General features: G+C 40.1%; 2 protein-coding genes across 2 annotated transcripts; one reads left to right on the forward strand and one right to left on the reverse strand.

Annotated features, from left to right (window-relative positions):
• Positions 1–1,182: 1,182 nt before the first annotated feature.
• mre11a (MRE11 homolog A, double strand break repair nuclease) lies at positions 1,183–8,792 on the reverse strand. The gene is made up of 20 exons (XM_051957494.1): positions 8,714–8,792; positions 8,075–8,142; positions 7,561–7,693; positions 7,251–7,411; positions 7,075–7,162; positions 6,802–6,943; positions 6,566–6,680; positions 6,135–6,320; positions 5,869–6,040; positions 5,664–5,744; positions 5,450–5,579; positions 5,142–5,242; positions 4,871–5,041; positions 4,725–4,784; positions 4,483–4,654; positions 3,242–3,328; positions 3,079–3,143; positions 2,921–2,982; positions 1,904–2,003; positions 1,183–1,644 (listed from the first exon to the last, which is right to left on the reverse strand). The coding sequence occupies exons 2-20, from the start codon at positions 8,092–8,094 to the stop codon at positions 1,603–1,605; spliced, it is 2,088 nt and encodes a 695-aa protein (XP_051813454.1). The 5' UTR covers positions 8,095–8,142; positions 8,714–8,792; the 3' UTR covers positions 1,183–1,602.
• A 190-nt stretch (positions 8,793–8,982) lies between these two features.
• On the forward strand, positions 8,983–14,401 carry cep57 (centrosomal protein 57). Its single transcript, XM_022196124.2, has 11 exons — positions 8,983–9,265; positions 9,630–9,825; positions 10,138–10,326; positions 10,460–10,581; positions 10,674–10,796; positions 11,681–11,758; positions 11,890–11,979; positions 12,359–12,439; positions 12,545–12,774; positions 12,848–12,992; positions 13,117–14,401. Exons 1-11 carry the CDS (start codon positions 9,218–9,220, stop codon positions 13,300–13,302), a joined length of 1,488 nt encoding a protein of 495 aa, XP_022051816.1. The 5' UTR covers positions 8,983–9,217; the 3' UTR covers positions 13,303–14,401.
• Positions 14,402–22,875: the final 8,474 nt, after the last annotated feature.

The raw sequence follows: 22,875 nt of genomic DNA on the forward strand, positions 1-22,875 counted from the left end.
TTGTCACCGTGTGCCCTGGGACTTTATTACACCGCCCCCATGTGGTGGAATGATATCATTTTCTGTGTGTGACCAGAATTGGTTAAAAAATAAAAATAAAATTCAAATCTGAGGTAAAAATAGTAATACCACACTATGAAAATACTCTACTACACTAGTAGTTAAGTAAAAGTAGGTAAGTATTAGAAACAAAATGTATATAAACTATTAAAGTTGAAAATACTCATTGTGCAGTACAATGGTCAACACTTTCACTGCTACGTTTAATGTTTTGAGATTAATATTGTTGCTGCATTAATGTGCATGTTGCATTGAACTGCTGTAGATGTTTATAGTTAAGCCAATTCAAACTACTTTATGTGCTTATTCCACAGCCATGCATCAGATTCTGTAAGATATTCATGTTTGCTGTCCAATTAAAGCCACACATCTTTAAAAAAAAAAATCAGTACTTCATGAGCTCAGAATAACAGCACTCCTTTCTGCTTTTTAAAAAAAATAAATTCTAGCTAATCCAAGAAGATACATAAATATTTCAATTAACTCCAGACATTGGATGATCTTCTCAACCTATAAAGGAACACCTAATGTTTTACTTTACCACAAACATGCAAAAACACACATTTTGAGATGCAAAGTCTTCATAGGACAAGAAAGGAAGAAAAATTCTCATGTAAAAAGCAACTAGTAATGCTGTCAGACAAATGAAAAAGAATAAAAAGTCCAATGTTTACCTCTTTAACTGCATGGAGTTAAAGTTGCATAAAAGGGAGACACTCAACCACACGTGCATCATATTTGTACTGAAGCACAGTACTTAAGGGGATGTACTTGCCTTTACCACTCACCTAATGCACTTCACATTTATAAAATGAAACGCTGCAGAATCCGATCGAGCAGCAGGAGAGTGGAAAAACGTATGACTCTTCAAATCCATTGATCCTTGGGCCACTAAAGTGTACAATGCGACCATTTCAACAAATTTGTTATTTAGTAAGAAAATGTAAGAGACTAGAGCACAGCACCAAAGCGGTGAGTAAAAAATATTTCATTTGTTAACATTTTGCTTCGTAAACTCTCAGATTTTTTCACCTTTACTTCACTGCACAGCCCAAGAGTGTTTGTGTGAATTCACAGCTGCAGAGGAACGCAAAGATTATCACTCAAAAACAAAAACACAGGTGATTTTATATATGAAAAAAACATTTATTATTTCCTGAATTACTTTCTAAACTACACAGGTCAAAAATAAAACCTAACACAGAAACAGATACACTTCTTCGGTTAATAGGTTTTAGTGGTGGTTAACAAATGAGCCCGTGAAAACTTGAGATATACGGAAGTCTTTCCCCCACCTTCCCCACATGCAGCATTCAGCTTAGCCCTTTCACAAGAAAGCTGATTGATCGGAGGGTTTTATTCTAAGCAACGCTAGCTGACCAACTTCATTATTTACTGTTGCTACTAGGAAGACTGAGTGCAAAGAACACTGAAATGCCTCTAAAGTCCTTCTGAACAGCACTGCAGAAGCTCACCTGCTAATAAGCATTAGCGAAGATGTGTTGAAAATCAACTACATTAACATGACAGAAGCACTTGTAGCTATCTCCGGGAACGACGGCTGGGGCCTTTGAATGGGTTAACCTTTAAAAAAAAGGGGAAAAAAAACAAAAGATGAAGAAAAAATATTCAAACATTGGTCAGGGAAAACTAAAAAGTAAAGATAATCCATTGTAGCTAAGTTCCTTTGTATGACAGCTGAAAGTTAATCACAAACTCAGATCAGTTTCACTTCCTCCAAAAACAATATGCTTAGTCCCACATTATAGGTCTTGTCACTTTTTACCAATGGAAAAAACAGCATCCTCTAGATTCATGCAAACATCGTTCTCTCTCTTTTTACCTCCTCATCATCGTCACTGTCATCAAATGCCACTCCTTTAGAAGACAGGCTCTGGCTCTGAGAGCTGTGCTTTGTGAAGGATGAGGATGACGATGCAGGTCTGTGTGAGGCAAAGCAAGATCAAGATCCAGATAAGAAAAGTAGCAGTTTTAAAAACGTAAAGTTAGAGTGGGAACAAGAGAAGGAAAGAATGCTCTGTGTCTATGTACAGACACTATGCAATAGGGGTGTAACGGTTCACGTGGTTGTATTCAATCTTTTCGGTACGGCATGTTCGGTTCGGTCCACTCGCGCACCGTTTCGGTTCATATTTCATATTATTTTCTCTTCAAATTTATGACTAGAGTGATCTGAGCGCTCCGTCGGGAACTAAAGTCCTTAACGTGTTTTCACACGGACGCTTTAGAGTGTCGGACACCACTTCTTCCACTTCTTGAAGAAGTGGAGGCATTGCTAGCAGGCGTGTTAAATGGCATCAAACCTGAGCTGGAAGACCCTCCCAGCTCACTACGCTCTCCTGTTTGGGAACATTTTGGTTTTCCTTTTACAGTTACCAATGGACAAAGACAAGTGGATAAAACCAAAGTTGTGTGTCCTGTGTCGGCACTGTTCCACGGAGATCGGGTATGCTACAGGAAACACGTCTAATATGTTAACGCACTTAAAACGGCATCACCCGACAGTAAATGTTACAACAACAAGAAAGAAAACCGGCTTGGTGCAAACACCGATAACGTCTGCTTTTAAACAACCTCTAACATGCAACTCTGACCGGGCCAAAGCAATAACACATGGCATTGGAGTTTTTATTGCCACGGGACTACGTTCTTATTCACGTTCTTTTTCTGCTTTTTTTGTACCAAAAATTAAACGAACCGAATACTGTAGGAAACTGAACCGAAATTACATTTTAGCGTACCGTTACACCCCTACTATGCACAGTACATCTTCTTCTCACTGCATCCGTTTCACTCACTAAAACACCGCACTACTACGCTCTGGCAAAAACAAACTTACTTTGGAGGGGGCCGGCTAGTTTTCATTACAGGTGTATCTTCATCAGAGTCATCAATGCTAATCTGTACACGGATAAAGATGAGATTCAAAGTTAAAGGAAGGTACAGTTTGCAAAAGATGGAAAAAGAGCCGTGGTGTTTCTGTGTGTGTTAACTTACTGCATCTGCCGTGTGCGATGTGGTGGCTCCTTTCCAAGGAGATCTCTGTGATGAAGCTTGAAATGCTGCAAGTAAATGTAAAGTAGAGGAAAGAAAGGAGTGAAGTGGAGTAAAAGTAGCCTGTTATACGTGTTACACTAAACATAATTTCACAATCCCCTACCCTGCATAATGCTTCTGCTTTGGGTTGCTGCTTGGGACTTCTGGGCACGACCCCGACCAGCCGGCTTTGGTTCAGAGGCAGCTGCACCTAGACGGACGGACAGACAAAAGTAAAACAAGGACTTATGATTGAACAACTGCACAAAAATACTGGTATCCTGTTTGCCCTTCATGTAATATCAAAACACTCCTCAAACCAATTAAATCTCATCATATAGGCATAGAAAATACCATCTATCGACCATTTCATGTACATTAATATGAAAAAATAGGATCATTTAATCAGTGTTAGTAGGAGAAACTATGAAAACAATCAGACTGAGTCTCTGCCACTTAAGACAGAATCTTTACCATGTCCTGCTAGTGTCATGAATCTTTCAGATATTTTAGTTTTTCCTTTATAAAGAAGGGTAAGGAGTTGAGCTAAGTGTAAACACCTGTAGATATTTGTTTAACTTATATTTGAGTTCACTTCAATTTCTATCCATTTTGTCTGTTGATCCAGACTCAAGTCACAGACAGCACATTTGGTGTGTCTTGCTTTTTTCAACAAAGTATATATTTTGGCCCATTGTCAAGTTTGGCTCAAACAATTAAGAAAAAACAATTATACTAAAGGCTGTAACTCTTCACTTCTTTTGTGGTACATTACAATAAAAGCCTCAATTAATATTTGTTTACTGTGACGAAGCTGCACATAGGAACTGAATCAGAGCTGAGAGTAGAGCTGTTACTAGTAGATTGTTTATCATTCACAGTGTTCAGGTTAAACAGGAAAGGTACATGGCTAAAAGTGTGGGCCTACAAGTTGTGTCATCCCTCTGCTGATATTTGAAAATAGCGGAACTGAATCGTATTAATACTGTAATTTATGCTGTTAACACTCCTTCTGGGAGATTCTGTAAAACGTGACAAATTCATAGAAATGTAATATTATGTGTGTTGAATCCCACAGTATGACCTTCTATTGTTGAGTACGTTTAAGAGAGACTTTATCTCTTTCTTTTATAGTTTTGATATCTTGAGTACTGATCGACAACGTACAAAATAATCAAATGAAAACCACTGAATGAGAAGATGAATCCAAACTTTTATAAACTTCTTAAATATACATAAATAAATATTTGATTTAACCTGCCACTCAGTGATGTATTTGCCTATGTGTATTTACTCTGAGTCATTGCCTTCTATCTCACCTACATTCTTCGATAAACCTTTAGAACATTCATTTACAACTCTCACCTCTCCCCCTTCCACCTCGTCCTCGGCCTCCTCGCCCTCTGCCTCGTGTCGGGGCAGGAAATGGAGCTGAGCCTTCATCGGAATCCATGGGCTCTGCAAGCTCATCTAGTATATCTGCACCTAAAGCGTCGTCCCCGCGCTCCAACCGGTGAGCTTTGGCTCTGTTCATGGCCTGAGAAAGACACAGATGATAAACATACTGTCCACACAGCATTTCAAGCTACAGTAAATTCATTACGTACTTCTCTGATGTCATTCTCTTCCTCTGTCGTGTTCTTCTTGGAGTCTCTGAACAACCGAATCTAAAAGTGTAAAAAAAAAAAAGATGTTAAAATGACAAAAAAATATCAACATAACTCCACTTCCAGTGCATGCTGAACTCTGCTACCTCTGTATCTATATCCTGCTCCGTGTTTACTCCTCTGGCTTGAAGATGGCGTTGCGTCTTCTCCAGCTGGTAGGTGCTGAGCTCCTCGATGGCATCCTTCTCATCTTTATCCACAAACTCCTGAATAGCCTTCCCCATGCCCTGCTCAGTCAGCAGGGACAGCTGCACCTTCTACAAAGACACACACAAAAATATTTAGGACAAAAATGCACAGACAAGTGGCTTGATATTTTACTCGTCTATACATCAGGTGTTTCGAATAACAACGTACCTGTTCAGCTGCCTCAAAGTACCGTTTGACCAGGTCCTCCGCTCTCAGCCCCTCAACAGCAGTGGTTTTTACCAGCTTGTTATAGTCAACATTGAACTCATCTAAGAAGACACCCATGCAATACAGGAATAAGTTATTTTAATATAGTGATTTTTGCCTTTGAGAATTCAGCACACTGAATACAATCCAAACAGGACTATGGTATATTATGGTTTAGCATCCAACACATCAAGTGGATAGTTGAAATACATCTTTTACTTAATTAGTTTTACGCAATGTTCAGTTAGTAGCGTACAGCTCTGTCACACCTTTGATGTCCTCTTTTTGCTCACGGCGTCTGAGAAAGTGAATGATGTCTTTTGGGTTGGCGACACGGTCCACAAACCTCTGACTGAAACGGGCGGTGTTAAATGTCTCAAAACCTCCACTGTAGTCCACCTGGGGAATTTAATGGAGAGGATAAATTTCATTTTAGTGTCAACATAAAGGTGCATGAATGGTTTGAAAGTATGTCCATCTCACCCTTAGGCGAATTAGAGGCTTCTCTGGGGTGAGCGGACATCCAAGTCTTTCCCTCTCAGCTTCTTCTAACATCTCTGTGACCTACATAGTGAAAAAAGAAAGAGAGACAAATTTAAGGGGACAGATGAGGGGCAAAATGGGTAAAATGACTGAGCAATAAGCATTAGACTGGTGCTGAATAGCTGATGGCGACTTTGAGCGTTACCTTTGCATAGCAGAACTCCTCCACCTTCTTTGTGGCATGAGGTGTATCAGGTGTGAAGAGATCTTGGTAGTCACCCAGCACCACATCTTGAATGAAGAACTGTCGCACTGTCTTTAGGGGGATCTTTTGCAGGTTCATCTTGCGACCTTTCACCTTCAGCAGTCCGATGTGCCTTTAGAGACACAAACAGAACAGTCTAAATGCTGCTGTCCTTCAAAAATGAATGTAAAACCAATCCTCCACTGTGTCTCAGTGTGTGTTTGTACTTCTTGGTGGCCTCTCCAGGGGACAGGGAGGTGGCCACAGAGCTCCCAGGCTGTGTCACATAGAAGAGCTGTTGCTCATTTCTGGCCGGTGCTATCAAACACTCATGTTCGTGACCCCACACCACCAGGTCAAGAAAATCATCCAGAAATTGCTCAGGAATGTAGTTTGTGGGACCATGCCTACTCCTAGACAGATCATACAGATAGAAGAGATACAAGTAATTAATAAATGGACAAAATTTAGAATAGATACTGTGATGAAGATTACTAGTACAAATGCACTAAGAATGTGCCTTAGTTGTCAATAACATAACTACAATCTGCACAGCTGGTCTTAAAAGCATTTATTTACATATTATATAACTATTATTTACATCTAAGCTCACCTAATGGACTGGACTTTTCAACAAGACATGCATGTACTACCACACCTGTTCTGGTGGATGGTGAAGAGGTTGAACCATTCGTCTTGGTCTTCTTTGGGGCGAAGCATGGTTACCTGGTTGTTAACAAACATCCTGTACAAACGCTCATCTGGGATAGAACCTTCACACACATCCATACACAATTTAGAGCAAAGCATTCATATTTTATTCATCTCAGCATAATACAAAGATTACTCTCATAAGAATGGACATTATCAGTCTGCAATGAAACACAAACTTACCAAGACCATACAAGGCCAGCTTGGTGCTGCCTTTCTGCAGGAGAATGGGACTAATTTCTATCCTCTCCACTGAACGAGAGTGACCGAAGTGATTGACAAGACCAGAAGCACTTAGCAGATCCAATGCACACAAACCTTCAGCCTTGGAGGAAAGAGAGAAGCTATTACAACAAACACAGAGGAACAAAACGCACAGAAATGCACATACTTGCATATTAGTGGGCAGGTGCTGTGTCTGATATAATAATTTGTCTTATCCTGGAAGCAACTCACTCCAGTTGGGTCATCGTGGTTGCCATGAATGCTGAACACAGGTATAGAGACGTTCAGGTTTTCATCCTGATAGTTAACCCAGGGGAACCTACAACACGTGGAAACATATGAAACGACAATCATTCAACGTAAAAATAGTATTGGTAGGACAGGAGTGCAAAGACAGAGGAACTGACTGGGTTGTGTTGAAGTTGACGGTCTGGTCACTGAGGATGTTGAAGCGCACAGGTGAGTCTCCCATGCAGTACTGTCTCAACATGGAGATGCACTGATGGAGGCATCGGCGTGACGGCTTGTTCTCATGAAACAAATCACCCCCCAGCAGGATGAAATCCACCTGCAGGCAAACAGATATGCAAAACAAAAACAGAGGATATTTAAAACAGGCCAACAGATGTAAGGATGGCAGTTGAAGCAGAGAAACATATACTTGTATCTGACTTGATGCGGAATAAATCCAGATCTGCCAAGTAAACCTGCATGCACCTGATTTGTTTTGGCACATTTCAAAATTTCATTTAGCGTGTTGTAGGAGTCACTGCAACGGATAGCATCCTTCTCGAGGTAACCGAGATGAACATCCGTAGCTATCAGGATTTTGAAGGTATCCTCATCATCCCTAGAAGGAAACAGCACACAATGCAAATAAATAAAGTTCACACATTTGATTATTCTGAACCAGTGTATAACCGCACATAGCCTGGATATAATAATAATACATTTTATTTGTATAGCGCTTTTCAAGACACTCAAAGATGCTTTACATTAAAAATCATCAAACATTAAATTCTAAAAATAAAACAAGAATAAAACAAGTCATAAAACACATCATAAAAATAAGTTAATATTATATGTTAAAAGCAATTCTGAATAGGTGGGTTCTGAGGAGTGATTTGAAAGTGGCCAGGTCAGTGCAGTCACGGATGTGTTGGGGTAGAGAGTTACACATATTATATTGCTCACTGTGAGATTTCAAGTGTGAAGATTTAAACAAACTCACAAGGTGTTTTCTGAAGACATGATGAGATGGGAAACTATTCCTGTTAGATGGTCAGTAAAAGTCTTTCCCTGTAGAAAATACATGCACAATTATAACTCTGACATCTATTCCAAACATCTAAATTTAAAACTAAGTATTACAGGAAAAACATCATTCTGTAAACAAACTACTTGTATGAATCGATTGTTGACAATAAAAACAGCAAAGATTAATAAAGATATTACAATTAGGTCACAAACATTCTGCAATAACTAATCAAGAGTGAGTATAACACAATCACAACCGGTTTGTTTTGTAGTTTTGCTGAAAGAAAACGATGTCACCGATTCACCGATACTAATAATACACTTTACGGCACAATATCCAATGGTAGACAGCGTGAGGGCTAACTAATTCATAATATAAGAGTGAAGTAGCAGTTTAAGCTAACAGCAACATGTAACTGAATGGTAATTTACTGCGAAGATGGTGTTAGCTTTAACTTGTGCTACAAACACGTGTGCAAGGTACGAACGCGATTACTAACACAAACTGGACTTGCCAAGTCAAACCTACGTCTTTGATATGTTACACAACTGTTTACTGTTGCGCTAGCAGCCACAACGTGAAAAAAAACATAACACACAACATGCTACCCACCTCCTTTTAGGATTCCCAACTACAAAAGTGGCATAAAACTCCCGGCAACTCTTGCAAACCCTCTCCCCGCCCTTCACAGATGACTCACAGTTATTGTAGTTCTATTCTCAAGCTTTGACATTATAATTGCTGAGCCTCCATGAAGAAAAGACTACATTTCCGGTAAGCTATTTGTGTGCGCTTGTTTAAATATCCTGTAGCACCGGTTCTGCTGTGTCACAAATGTAACGTCAAAATCAGCGAGCGCGGTGTCTAACGTGGTAGGCTGGTATATAAATCCTTCATACCCCTCAGAAACCTTGGACTGTGTGGTTTGCCAGTGATGTTTTCTTTTCGCAAGCCTTGTTAGCACAGGCAGCTGAATAAACTACGCTTAGCTAGCAAGCTGCTAGTCGTAAATAGAAAAGGGCTTTGCTATAGTTTATTTTAAACTAACTTTAGCTTCATTAGCATATTTTGCTCCCTGCTTCAGCACAATCGAGGCACTGGATTGGCTACAATTCAATGGAGACGCTGTCAAAAACAGCCTCAGCTGATGATACGCGGGACAAGGTAGCTGTAGATTTTGCTTGATTTAACTTAAAGTAAAAATAAAAGCTCTTTGCTGCCTTTTCTGTTGATTTAGCTTAACTGTACGGAAAGCTACCTAGCAGCAGTTGCTACAACTCAGACCAGCTGATGCTGCAGAACTGAAAGCATACTGAAGTTTCAATTAATGTCTTGTATTATTAGAACAAACAAATAATAATAACTTTAATTATAGTTGATGCATATATCTAGGGTTTTTGTGTTTAATCTGCTGGTTATTTGGCAGAGTAAGTTGGCTCCTCCACTAACATAGTAGGGATGTCACTACTGAAGAAGATTTCTGCAGTATTGTGGCTGCTGTTTAACAATTAAACCTGTTTCCCTGCAGGAGCCCTGTCCACCACCACCACCACCACCAGCCAGCAGAGTCGTATCTGAGAGCCTGTCCCTGCCATCTTACAAAAATTATCCTGCTCACCGTCCCTTCATCAACACACTTGTGCATCACACACCCCCAACACGCACACATCACTTTAGTCGTTCGCCATCACCCAGCAAAGCCTTCCCAGAGACCAATAGCGCAGGTACATTTAATGTGTTTCTTGTTTGCCCAATCCAAAGTTTCCATTCATGTATTGTAGTGTTTCAGAGCTCCATGGCTACATGTGCAACATGATACTGCACCACTTGAATGTCTCCGTTGCACCTACGTCTATTCATTCCTCCACATCCTCCTCACTAAGCTCCTATCCTCCTCACTTCCTCTGTCATTCAAAGGTCAAAAAATATCTCATCACACTATGCCTGTAACTATATCCCAGATATTTTTGAAATCTATCAGTATATCACTATATGCCTCTTTTTATCTTTTCCACATAATCTGTTCGCCCGTGCAGCGATCTTATCTGCCCTGAGGAATCTCCAGGAGAAGATCAGAAGGTTGGAGTTGGAGAAAGGACATGCAGAGCTCAGTCTGCGTTCTGTGGAAAAAGATGTGTCACATACTTTTCTGCAGAATGAAAAAGTTAACCAGAGATTCACAAATAATCAGACGGACACAGAAAGAAAGATGAATGGCAACCGAGGTGAGGATATCAGTAATATGTAATGTGATGATATTTAAAAGCTCTTTCATCTGTGCTTTTGTTATGTCAGTTTTTTACATCTTATTTTACTCTCTCTATTGGTCATCATGGTTTACCTTCTCTCTGTTTGTAGTGTTGATCACCCACCTTGCTGCTGCAGAGTCTCGCTGCGTGAAGCTGGAACGACAGCTGGATCACATGAAGAGGATGTTGCGCAACGCCAGGACAGAGAGAACCAGCCTGCTCAAGCAGCAGGTTAATCCAGAGTCACAGCCTCCACAAAAAAAACTGTGAAGTGTGAGTAAGTAGACTCATAGAACTGCATTAACTGCTCTCTGCCTTTTCAGGCTTCAATGGATCAATCAGCTGATCGCCAGCCTGACACAGTGTCTGAGCATGCCCAGTTGGACAAACTGGAGCGACTTGAACAGGAGTATCTCAGGCTGACACGCACACAGACCAATGCTGAGGTGAATATAACAACATACCAGTATGTTACTTAGAGAAACTGTGAAAGAACACCTACTAACATGAACTAGCTAACTGCCTAGATGCCATACTGTTCTCTTTGTCATGAGGAAGAGAAACTTACCCACAGCCTACAAGTCAAACATGAATGAGCAATGATTTTTTATGTGTTAACCCCATAAGATAAAGCAAGAGGGATACAAAATACTGCTTTCTGTCACTTTCTTCACTTCTCCTTATGACATACACTTCCACTTGTCCAGACCTCTGAAATTTATCTGAAACATTTCTGGCATGAGAAGCTATTAATTGAAGAACTAAAATGTACGCAGGACTGATGGCAAAGTAATAAAAATATGCAGTTTAAAAAATATGCTGTGTAAAATATAGGAAATCTCAACTGTAAAAAATATACAGTCTGCAAAATGACTTGCATATGTCCAATATGCAAAAAATGAGTTTCATTAATTCAATTTCACATAAAATAGAAAAATATGTATTTACACAAAAGACCTTTGTTTAAATAATCTGATGTGGGGTCACAAGTAAACACCGATTCGTTGTAAAGGTCCACTATAAGCTCAAATAATAAGAAACGACTGGTTCTTCAGAGAGATTCTGAGTATACAACCCAACCCTGGGTGTTATCATAGAGTCTGGAAAATCTAAAAGCTGAAGTCTAACATTTAAATAATTCATCAAAAAAATTGACAATTTTATCTCAAAAATATTATTAGGATATGACCTTAATTGCAAGAATAATAGCTCAGACTATCCTGTGTTTTAATGTCCAGCCTGCAGTAACAAGTGCAAAATAAGTTGAATTTACGTGATCCTTACCATTGTTAACTCAGTAGTAATGATTGTGTTTATCTGAATATATCAGATGAAGATTCATGAGCTGGAGATGAAACTACAGGAGGAGGAGCACCAGAGAAAGCTCATCCAGGAGAAGGCTAACCGGGTAGCAACACCTGATTGTCTTCCCTTTATCTCACTCATGGCTGCTTATAATATTTGTTAAAGCTACAAAACAGAAAAAAAGAAGCTTGTTTTGCATGTAAGCACACTTGCGCTTCTTTTTGCAACCCTCAGCTACAGACAGGTTTGGAGGCCAACAGGATTTTGCTGAAGTCAGTGTCACCGTGCCTGTCCAACAGACCGTCCAAAGAGAGGAATTTAAAGGTGAAGACATTCACATGGTGTCACTGAGGAAGTTTCAACCCTCTTTATGAGTAAATGTTTGAATAAAAGTCAAGCTATCTACTGTGGCAAGATGGCTTCCGATGCTTCTCTACAGTGTATTAACGTTAACGAGAACAAGTTTATTCTTTATAACAGACAGATAAATTCTTCCAGGCGCGTGTATTCAATCCAGAGTCCATATTTTTTATCTCTTATAAAGCATACAACTTTTAAAAAATATGTTAAATATTTTGTGCAGTAAATCATCAAATCAATAAATTCTGTTTATCTTTATCTGCAGATCTGCTTCATGCTTTATACACAATTTTGCATTGTCCTGTGGATCTTACCATTCTTATTGTTGAATTTGTCTTTCCAGAAATCGTCGCAACAGCAGCTGTCCTGCACACAGCCACACTATAGACTGAGCCTCAGAGATGTACCTTTTGTTGCTGGAACGGTACTATGAGCATATATGCATTTGTGGTTTTTGCACAGGAATAAAATAGTATGTTGTTTTTAGTGCAACACCTCCCTCACTCTCTGCCTCCCTGCCTGGTTTCAGTCAGTCGGCTGCAGCCACTCAGTCAGAGCCAACGTCCAGTCAGTTTTATCTCTCCTGAAGCAACACCAGCCGCACCTGTGCAACAGCCGCGTCCTCTCTCACAACACAAACGGCTCTGAGACGAGCAGCCGAAGGCGTTCAGACAGCTCCTCTTCTTCCTCCTCCACTAGTGGGGAGGAACTGTCAGATCTGCTACAAGCCCTGCAGGAGGAGCTGCGACTCATGAGCTTGTGAGTGTACTTTCAAATCAGGAGTCACATACTTAGAACGTGTCGAGTTGCATTCTGTATGTGCGTTTTGCAGAGAGCACGATGAGTTGATGAGGCAGCTGGAGGACAGTGTGTCTGAACAGAAAAGAAAAGAACTTCAAAGGGAGCAGGAGAGGCTGTTGATGAAAATGGAGAGGAAGGGAGAGCAGATCAGTAAGCTGTACAAACACAAATCACAGGTGGGTTCACAAACAAAGAAAAAACATAGTCTCACACACAGCCAAATTGAAAAACTGAAGCTTTTTTTTTTTTTTTTTTTTTTTTGCATCTCCTGTCTTTTCTCTTTTCTCGTCTTTTCTCTAGATAAAAAAAATACGAAAGGAAGCAAATTCCAGGCAGAACAGGAGGAATGAGGTGAGAGTTTGTACCACAGCATCCACTAGAGGTCGCTCTGCAGGAGCAGCTAAAGTAAAACCAGGAGAGAGAAGCCAAAGGAATCTGAGGCTGCTGAGGGACATGAAGGCTCTGCAGACTTCATTACGGACCTGAAACTCATTAAGATCAGCCCAATAGATTCCTCTTGTTAGTGCTGCCTACCTCTGGCCATTGTTACACTACAACAGCCGCTGACACATTTGTGACCATATGACCCATGAGCCCTTTGTTCTTCTATTTATTTATTTTCTGGAACATCCAAAAATGCTGTGTGTTTTGAACCAGACCTTGTTTTTCTCTCGTGATCCACCCAAAATTGATGTTTTTTCAAAATGGTGTTTTTTTTTGTCCTTTTAGTCATCTTAGTGTCTCATGAAAATGAATCCAAAACATTTTAATGATAAAGAGGGTTTCACATTATGCTGAAGTTATTCTTTATAACTACCATTAAGGGGCCTTTTTTTGTTTATGAAACTTACTGACTCAAATATTTGCCTCAACGCACAATCTTTTTTTTTCTTTCCAGCAGAGGGCACAAAAGTTTAGCCAAGTAATTTTTTAACCCTACTGTGGTCTACTCTTGTTCTGTATTATTGGCTTACCAGTCATTTGTAAAACACTTCAAACTGCACAGATCTGTGTAAAAGGTGCTGTATAAATCGTGTTTTGATCCATCGACCGAGACCTGTAGAATCTAAATTTTCAGTGTAGTTTTCTAGTCATGGGTAAACAATTTACAATATAGTTGTTCCCCAAAGGAAAGGAGAAAGACATTTTTAAAAAGAAGTCAATAACACTTTGTACTAAAAGATTCCTGATTCGCTATATTTGATTATCAAATTTCGTAAGCATTAATGAAGAGGATGTAGCAGTCATTGGTAGTGTAAAGAAACTGCAGAGATGAACTATCAGTTTCCAGTTTATTTGGTGCAGCCAAGCAAAGCCAGTGTGGGATAAGACAACAATCTTCTGTTTTTCTGTACTTTTATTGACCTAATGCTGTGCTGAAGGACCCAAAAATGCCCTTTCTGTCTTTGGTTAATATGACTGAATCCGTCCTATGTGTCACATTCCAAACCATTCCTAAGAGCATGTGTGATGATCACGATATTTGTACACATTCCAATTATTTCTACAAATCCTGTAAGTTATTTTTGACAACCTAGATTTGAGTGAAAACTTTGGGAAATAAAGTATTTGTTTGTGTACTTCATCTCCTGCTGTGTCTGAGCTGCTCCTGTTTGGTTTCCTTTGACAGATTTTGTCTCGTCTACCTTTGATGCTGGTGTCACGATGACAGTAGACATCAAACTTCAGTGAATGCATGTACAATTAATCTCAAAATTAATTGTACATGCATATTTTTTTTCTGTTTAGTTTTTTAAGAAATCATAATTTCATTGAAAAATTTGTTTTAATACCTAAAATTTTTGATCTCTGCTTCCCAAAACTTGAGAAAATATCAATCCTGACATGTTTTTGCTGTATATCCTACTGTAATAATGGGCTGTTTTTTAAGTGCTCATGCAGATATTAGACAGAACCTGAGCTACTCTCCTGCTGAATGAAGCTGCAGAGGTGGTTGGTGATTTCAGCCCCAGGATGGACAGGAGAGCAAAACCTCAGAGTTTCTCCTCTGAGGAGCTGGATGTGTTTAGACCTAAGGATGAGTCAGGGTTTGTATCTGGAAAAAGACGAAGAGCAACGTGACTGATGGGAAAACAACCAGAGATATGGTACACTGCTTTTACAAAGCTTTATTTTCATCTTTGTAAATGATGTGACTTGTTTCACCAGAAATACATTTCATACCGTCATTACAAGATTCCCTTGTATCCTCGACAGTATGGATTTATTGATACCTGCTTGAAATCGCCGGTAGTTGAAAAGTTTGGTGAGAAGATGTGGCTGAAGCTCAGGTAAAAGAAATTAATTTTATTTGTCTTGATAACAATATTAGCAAAAATCTGTGTAGATGGATAGTGGGTAAATTCTGGAAATATGAAAAAAAATTACAGTACATTTAACCACCGAGATTTGATAGTTATCCCCACCAGAGCAATAAATCCAAAATAAGAAGGTATGAAGCTGGAGGCCAGGATACTTTCCTGATATGTCTATGAACATGAAATCGCCATACAGTTGTTAGCAGAAACCTCCAAGCTTTTAGGTATGATTTGTATTTGCGTTGCATTTCGTTATGTGAAATCGGATATGTTGGTCAGGTTTAAATATAAACTATTATGTGGAGGAGATGACAAACAAAAGCTTATTATGAATGAAAGGATAATACAAACTTGACATCAAGACAAATAATAAAAAATTTCATGAAATTTTGTTCAACCAACAAACTATATTAAGTGAATTGTCTTTTGAACTACAACAGGTGGAATGAGATGAAGTTGTATGTTGTGTTCAGAGAAACGGAAACATGCAGAAATATAATTTTTTTAAATTGTTATTGCTCTCTGCTGCTTTCAAACAAATACAGTTAGAGTTAAGGGGGAGAAGATGCCTCGCTACTGTCTGTTTGGAGACACTGTCAACACCACATCCCTCATGGAGAGCCATGGCCTCCCCCATAAGATTCATCTGAATCCAGCTGTCTACCAGTGAGGGAACAAGCATTCATGCACAACAGAAACATGCATCCATACTCACTGACATTCAAACTATATTTTCATTTTAGTCACATCTTCTATTCATATTTCTCAGGGCTCTGAAGAATAAATGCTTTGTTTTCAAGAAGCAAGGAGAGATTGAGGTGAAGGGGAAGGGCAGGATGACCATTTACTTTCTTGAAAGGAACACAGGAGTCGGTGACAGAAAGACGAATAGCCAGAGGAGCTACCAGCCAGGTATCCACAGACCAGACCTGTTTGCTGTCTGATAATTTCTTGTAATTATCCATCCAGTGTGTCCTTTAAATGGGTGAACATGATTTATAATTGACCGTTGTTTGATTGTTAGATGCATAAGCTATAAATGGATCTCTTTCTACCTCATTTCCTCTGTTGTAGCTTTTCAGAAGCAGCACAGAGACAAAATTTCCTTGATCCCGATGACATATGGAGGCAGTCTGTGTGAACCCCTGCCAACAGCACATATGTCTGATCCCCAGACCTGCCCAGCTTTCAAACCCCGTGACTCAAAGAGCTACGAAAGCCTCATTCTCTGATGATCAATCAGAGAATGAGGGTCTGGAACATTTAAAAGATACGGATAAATATGGCTGCACAGAGCAAAATGTGGAAGCACTAGACAATGACAGCCAAGTGAACACAGTGGAACAAGACTGAAGACTGGGGAGACCAACAATTAAAGCAAACGCACCCAAACCAGGATCAGTGTGCTCCTCTGACCTGGTAACTAATGTGCTTAATGGCTGATTGACCATGAATGATTTATCAACCAGGATGGAGTGTATTTAACACGTGCCATTGCTGCAGCTTTGTAGTAGATATCTTTCTCTGTGTTGCATCACTTAGCTAGATTAGCTACATTGTCAACATCTCTCTTGAGTAAATGTTTGAACCACTAGATGTAACAGATCAAATATTGTATTCAAGTTCACAGCATATGCTTTGCTTGTAGCTCATTTGTGTGACATATTAAGTAATAATTGCATTATGTCTGTCAGATAAAATGCTTTAATGTAATATGGTTAATTACAGTTAAACCATCTAGCTGTATCCAACTGGTTTGCGGTCAGAGGACAAGGTAAACAGTTATCATTTGAAGGCAATTTTCTGTATATTTATTACTTTTTAAAATGCAGAGGAGCAACAAGCGCAAACATTTTGGCTAGTGACTCTCTGAGTGAGCATTCTCCTGAGTTTCAGCTAATATCAAAACACTGAGAAACACATATTGCACCAAACCTGAATCTTAAAAGGCTGCATTTTGAATTTGTTTCTACAACACAAAATGCATTTTTATGTTCAGCTGTAAATACTTTTGTGATATTACTGTGCTATTTTGAATTGTTAAATTGACCCTTCTACTACGTAAAACAGAGAAAATTAATATAACAGTAAATGTGCTTCTTCGAAATGCTCAAAACAATACATAACACTGCATATATCATACTTTGCACTGATGGTTAAAGATATTCTACTTTAAATTTCATATAAATAAACCAAACACTGATTGATTTACAGAAGACTTTCATACATGAAAGCAGGCTTGTACTAAAAAAATACACTCTTTAGGAAACAGGTCACATCTTCGTGTGGCCCCTTGATTGCCATTTTCAGTTTGGACGGTGAAAAGAAACAAAGATGAATAAATGATGAATCTGACGTTGCTCACGAGGCCTGAGTCAGCGACCACAAGTGTCCGTAAAAGGGCCGTCACCTGCAGGTGTGTGTGTCACTCCGAAACGACACCCCAGGTCGGGAGAAGAGTTCAGACATCCGATCCTCAATGCAGAGGGGCCCGTGTCTCATCACTGCTGATGGGGCCCGGATTGCCATGGCCAGATGAAAACAACACCTGTAACCAGAGTCCTGTGTTTGTGTGGTCAGGTGTGATAAAATCGGTCTGCTGGCTCACTCATTAGGAGCCCTTTCTGCACTGACCTAGATGAAGAGGCTAACCTATCTCTGGCCACAGAGGCTCAGTTCATGTTTGCATTTTGTCCCGTGGCCACATCCAACGCCTTAAAGAGTTGCTCTCTCAAGAATCAGTTTCCGTTATGGCAGCCAGGTCAGTTATTTTAGGCTCCTCCTGGTGTTTGGACAGAACCGGCCTGCTGGTGTAAATGTCATCCACAGGTAGGAGGAAGGTGACGGTTTTTACCTTGGCCCTGAAAGTGCAAAGAAGAATTATGAGTCTAGTGAGGCAAAACAAGGCCTCATTTCATCAATTAAAACCAAACTATTTAACGATGCTGCTTTAAAGTTACATTTTTTTGAGATTTAAGTGCCAGTCTGTACCTGTTTTTGTGGACATATTCCTGCAGAGAGTGCCTGTTGGTAACTTTTCCAACTTCTCCATTGCCAGAATTTCCAAAGACAGTGTTCCCGTGCTGGATTTCTTCTTGTAGTCGTCCCCATCCAGAGTTTGCACGCCTGCTCCAGTCTATCCTCCCTTCTCTCATGGTCACACCAGACAAGCTGGAGCTGGTGGAGTATCTCCGGACAGTCATGACAGTGGTCTCTGTGGAATAAAATGATCACGATGAACAAGAGACAATAATGGAGAGAAAGCGTTAGAGAGATTTTCAAAATAAGTTAGCATTTGTTCTCTCAATAAATGCATTGTTTCGTAGAATATATTCATATTTAGTTGTCAACAAGTCCTCCAATTCATACGACCGCATCGGTCGTTTTCACCGTGCACCGGAATACGACCTATGCGGTCGTATGAACGTTTGCGCCCCTACGGGGAAAACGAACGCATTACGGGATTTAATTCGCAAAACGGCTTTTCCGTCGCAAAACGGCTTTTTTCTCACTTTCCCAACACGTTTTTAGGGTTATGGTTAAGGTTAGGGTTAGAGATAGGGACAGGGATAGTGTTAGATAAAAGTTTGTTCATGATGACGTTTCACCTGCGACTCCAGAGTGTCGATATTTACTCAACCGCTAGAGGTCGCATAGTCAAAACGTAACACTGGGTCGTAATACTGGCATGTACAGACGACCTATGTGGTCGTTTTTTGTTTGAGGACAGGCTCTTAGTTGTGTTATCAGTGAATAAGTAATGCATTCCTTTTGAAATGTTTCAATAATTACACCAATTTGTGCACATGGAGATCAGTTTACTTGTTATAAGAAGTACTACAGGATGTCATTTTTGGCTTAATACAGTTGAACACATCACTTTATCAGGTGCTATTATCTTAACTTTTGTCGGGGTGCTGTTGATAAATACCTACAGAAGCAACCCCCTGAGCTCTGACAGGCCCTCTTACCTTTGTATTGCCCCTCCAGCACTGGCGCAGACGCGTTCCGTCTTAGGTTCACGTAGGGATTTTCCTCCGCTCCTCCCTGCTGTTTTGCTGCTGCAGACACCGGGCTGGCTTCTCCTGGCATTGCCCCAAATGAACGCTGGCCACAGTGTCCCCGCAGCTCCCGGTTCTCCGCCTCCAGATTCTTGATCTCGTCGCGCATCTCCATGATGACCTGCGCCAGGCTGCGGGTGCTCTCCATGGTGCTGCTGCTGCGCTGCCAGTACCACGGTTTCCCAAACACCGGTGGGGAGTCGCGCAGCAGGAGCTCACCGTGCTGCTGTGGTTTTAACATGCTGCTCCCAAAGGCTTTTCTTTATGGTCCTCCTCCTGCTGTGTGCCAGTGTCTCTGTCCTCTGCACGTCTCTCAATCTCAGTCACAGATCTTGTTGTGGGGAGATTATGTCGCCTTTCACCACTTATACAGCTGAAAGGGCTCCAGTGATCAGCCAGCAGCACACAAAGGATGTTTTATTAATCAGCCCCGGCGTCCAGTTTCAGGAAAACTAAGCAGGGGTCGGAAATGAAATGTGCACCGCACAGGAGCTTGAATGGTAGGAGACCTAATAAAACCTGTAGGATCACTGGGATGAGCTTTTGACATGTTTTTGGTCTTGCAACACGTGTAGGAACTTCATGTTTTGGCAGAAAACATCAAAAATAGAGGGAAGATCAGATTTTTTGGCATCTCACTCGAGCTGCTGTAATGCACATGTCTCTGCTGGGATTACAAGATCCTCCCTCTAAAATATTAATCCAATCTGTCAGCTAAGATAAATCTAGGAAGGAAACTTGAAGAGAGTATTTTGATTGAGACCCAGAAGATCATTTATATAAGATGGATGAGGTCAAAAGTGATTCAATGTACAAATACAGATGAGATTTATTTAAATATGTTTGTTATTTAAATTAGCACATATAGAATTGGGAGTAGATGAACAGTAAGATTTCATTTATTTCATACAAAAGACAGAGAAACCTTCAGAGGTTTCATTAATCCAGGTGTTGTTTGACAAAGGCAGAGGTCAGAGGTTAGCCCAGTGATTATAGACTTATAGACTATAGTCTTGGAGGAAAAAAACACATTAAAATAAAACAACCATTTGATAAATAAAAGAAGGAATCCCTGCAACAAACAGCAAATACAGGCAGGCTGCACACAAAGGAGGAAATTGCAGATAATTACACTCAGTGGGGCTTCAATAGATGAAACTGAATGGTCAGGTGCTGCAATAGAGCTCATGTGACCACAGGTTGTTACCTGAATAGAATAGACCATGCAGTCTGAGTCTGTTAGCACACCTGTAGCTTAGCTGGAATGATTCTAACGTGAGGTAGATCACATGTTTTAAACTGATAGAAAATATGATAGAAAATGCTACCAGGAAGAGCTATTAGCCATCTGTGACTGGGACTGAATGGTGCTGGCTCTGAGCAACCTGACCCTGCCTCAGTCTAGGCCACTGGGAGGGAGACAGGAACACATAAACCAGTCTGCAGAGGACAGAAACCCAATCAGCCCCACTTTCTGGTTCACAAAATAGGCTACAGAGAGGGAGGTAAGGCAGAGGAGGGAAGACATTGGCTAGGAGGAAAAGAGTTTGTGAAAAAAGCCATATTGTAGGAGGTCAGTGCAACTCAATCTGCTTCACTTCAGGTGTGCAACAGAGGGAGTGAAGGGACAGAAATGTGTCAGCTGTCTTGTCAGGCAGAGATGCAAACAGACAGACGATAGAGACAGAGGACCTCATGCTGTCTTTTACCACCAGCTGTATGTTCAGGGTCATTTAGCCTCTTTATGTGCAGTGTCCCATCCCCAGGCTGAACATCAATAAGTAAACAAGCACTCTGCTGCTCTCTCTGCATAGTCAGTAATTATACCCAACAATTGGAAAAAACAGACACCAGATCCACCATGGAAAACTGCTCTTTGTCGGGGGGGGGGGGGGACATGATCAATTTTCATGCCATTTCACTTTCAATGAAACTTCAAACCCAAGTTTGACACTTGTCTGTGTGTGAAAGTCAGTGCAGTGGACTCTTCTTACAAATATGCCTGTGAGAGCCTTTGTTTATGTTACTTCAGTTGCCACTGGCCATACAAGCATGTCTTCTGAATTTCCTCTGGAGTCAAGTACTGAGACCATTTAATGAAAGATGAGACTCTGCAAATCCAAATTTCTCTGTAAATTCTTAATGCTGAAGGATTTTCTGCATTCAATATGTATGCATGAAATGACTGATGTCCCAATAACAAGTTACCTCCAACACAGTTACAGAAAGATAAACAGACACAGCTCCATAATGGACAACACCACTGGGTATTTTTAGGTACAGAGTAGTATATTTACACATTTATGTAAAGGAGTCTTGATAATGGCTTCAGTTTACCAAGACAATGTCCTAACTCAGTTATGGCAGCTGAAAATTAATATTAGAGGAAAAAATACAATGTTCAGATAATTAAGTCAATCAAAGTACATACAACAAAAAGTCACCTTTTCTATCTGTTACTTGAAACAAAAGACTTCCTTCATAATTCTTTGTAGCTGCCTATACACTAGTAATATACTCTGACTGGCACATGGATTATGGTTATATTGAAATACAGAGTCAACACCAAAGATGAAAATCACAAAGGAAAACAGTGCTTCAGGGTAAACAGAGGGGAGACTCTCTGAAACAGACAGATGATGAGAACATCTGGGCTCCTTCAGACGTAAACAAACTGCTCAGATTTGGATTCATTTGGCATCTGATGTTGTTCCGAAGACCAAGACTTCACACATGAAATCGATAATCCAAAAAGAAATGGTTGCTGCTTTTGGAGTCTGTTCAATAATTTCAGCCTTTCTGAGTTAAAATGCTGCCTGCATGTATTGTTGTGTGTGTGTCTCACAGCTTTAGGAGTATATTTGACATTCATCCCTTATAAGACTCTTATCTAACAGTGAAACATAGCAGCGCTGGTCTTATGCCATTGATGGTGGAGGGAGATGACAGGGTGATCTAAAGCCAAATGCTTTTCTTCTGGTCAAGCAATAGCTTTACCTCTTTTATGTGTTTGCTTGATGCAGTTGAGCCTTTTTGTCATTTGCACTGACTGATTGCAGACAATACAAAGCAGCACTAAAGAACTAAGAGAGGAAAGGTATAAACTGACTGAGAATTTCATATAAAAAATAGTTGCGCCACTAATAGCCTCCTGCTGATTTATTGTTAATGTTTATACAATACTGCCTGTGTTCAAATCTGAAATAGTCAAATTGATATTAGGAGTGCATGGATTTAAAGATTTAACAGCACTTCTGCACCACAGAGCAAAGAAAGAACTTATTTTGTTTGTTTTAAGCCAAGTTTGCTCATTAAAAATTTCTATTTTATTTTACATTGCACTACTTCTGCAATTTCATACACCTGTTGTGCCCATAATTAGCTGCTGTCTGGTCTCAGCCCTGTTTATTTGGCAGGATATAAGTGGCTGCTGTGCACAGCTGCAGCACATGGACATATTCATCACAGAAATAGCTGTTTTACTCCATTCTAAATGATTGGAAACCCAGACAATAATGCAATTAACATACTAAGTGGAATGCACTATAGCAAGAGGAGGTGTAATCTGCATGGAGGGTAAAGTCCTTTCAAACCATAGAAGGCAGACAATAGTAGCAGCATTGGCATCAGGACACTGGATGAAGAGACGCTGACATAAATGACCGAAGTACAACCGTGAA

The sequence above is a fragment of the Acanthochromis polyacanthus genome, chromosome 13 (assembly GCF_021347895.1).
Source record: "Acanthochromis polyacanthus isolate Apoly-LR-REF ecotype Palm Island chromosome 13, KAUST_Apoly_ChrSc, whole genome shotgun sequence".
Lineage (NCBI taxonomy): Eukaryota > Metazoa > Chordata > Actinopteri > Pomacentridae > Acanthochromis > Acanthochromis polyacanthus.

What these genes read in the sequence shown, in the direction of transcription:
- mre11a (XM_051957494.1), bottom strand. Translation starts at nt 8,094, where the DNA reads ATGTCTTCAGAAAACACCTT. An exon ending in GCTGGCCTTGTATGGTCTTG is followed by an intron (nt 6,681 to 6,801) that starts GTAAGTTTGTGT and finishes ATGTGTGTGAAG; the next exon opens with GTTCTATCCCAGATGAGCGT. An exon ending in AAGAGAATGACATCAGAGAA is followed by an intron (nt 4,655 to 4,724) that starts GTACGTAATGAA and finishes TGTCTTTCTCAG; the next exon opens with GCCATGAACAGAGCCAAAGC.
- cep57 (XM_022196124.2), top strand. Translation starts at nt 9,218, where the DNA reads ATGGAGACGCTGTCAAAAACAGCCTCAGCTGATGATACGCGGGACAAG. An exon ending in GCACACAGACCAATGCTGAG is followed by an intron (nt 10,797 to 11,680) that starts GTGAATATAACA and finishes TGAATATATCAG; the next exon opens with ATGAAGATTCATGAGCTGGA. An exon ending in TCCAGGAGAAGGCTAACCGG is followed by an intron (nt 11,759 to 11,889) that starts GTAGCAACACCT and finishes TGCAACCCTCAG; the next exon opens with CTACAGACAGGTTTGGAGGC.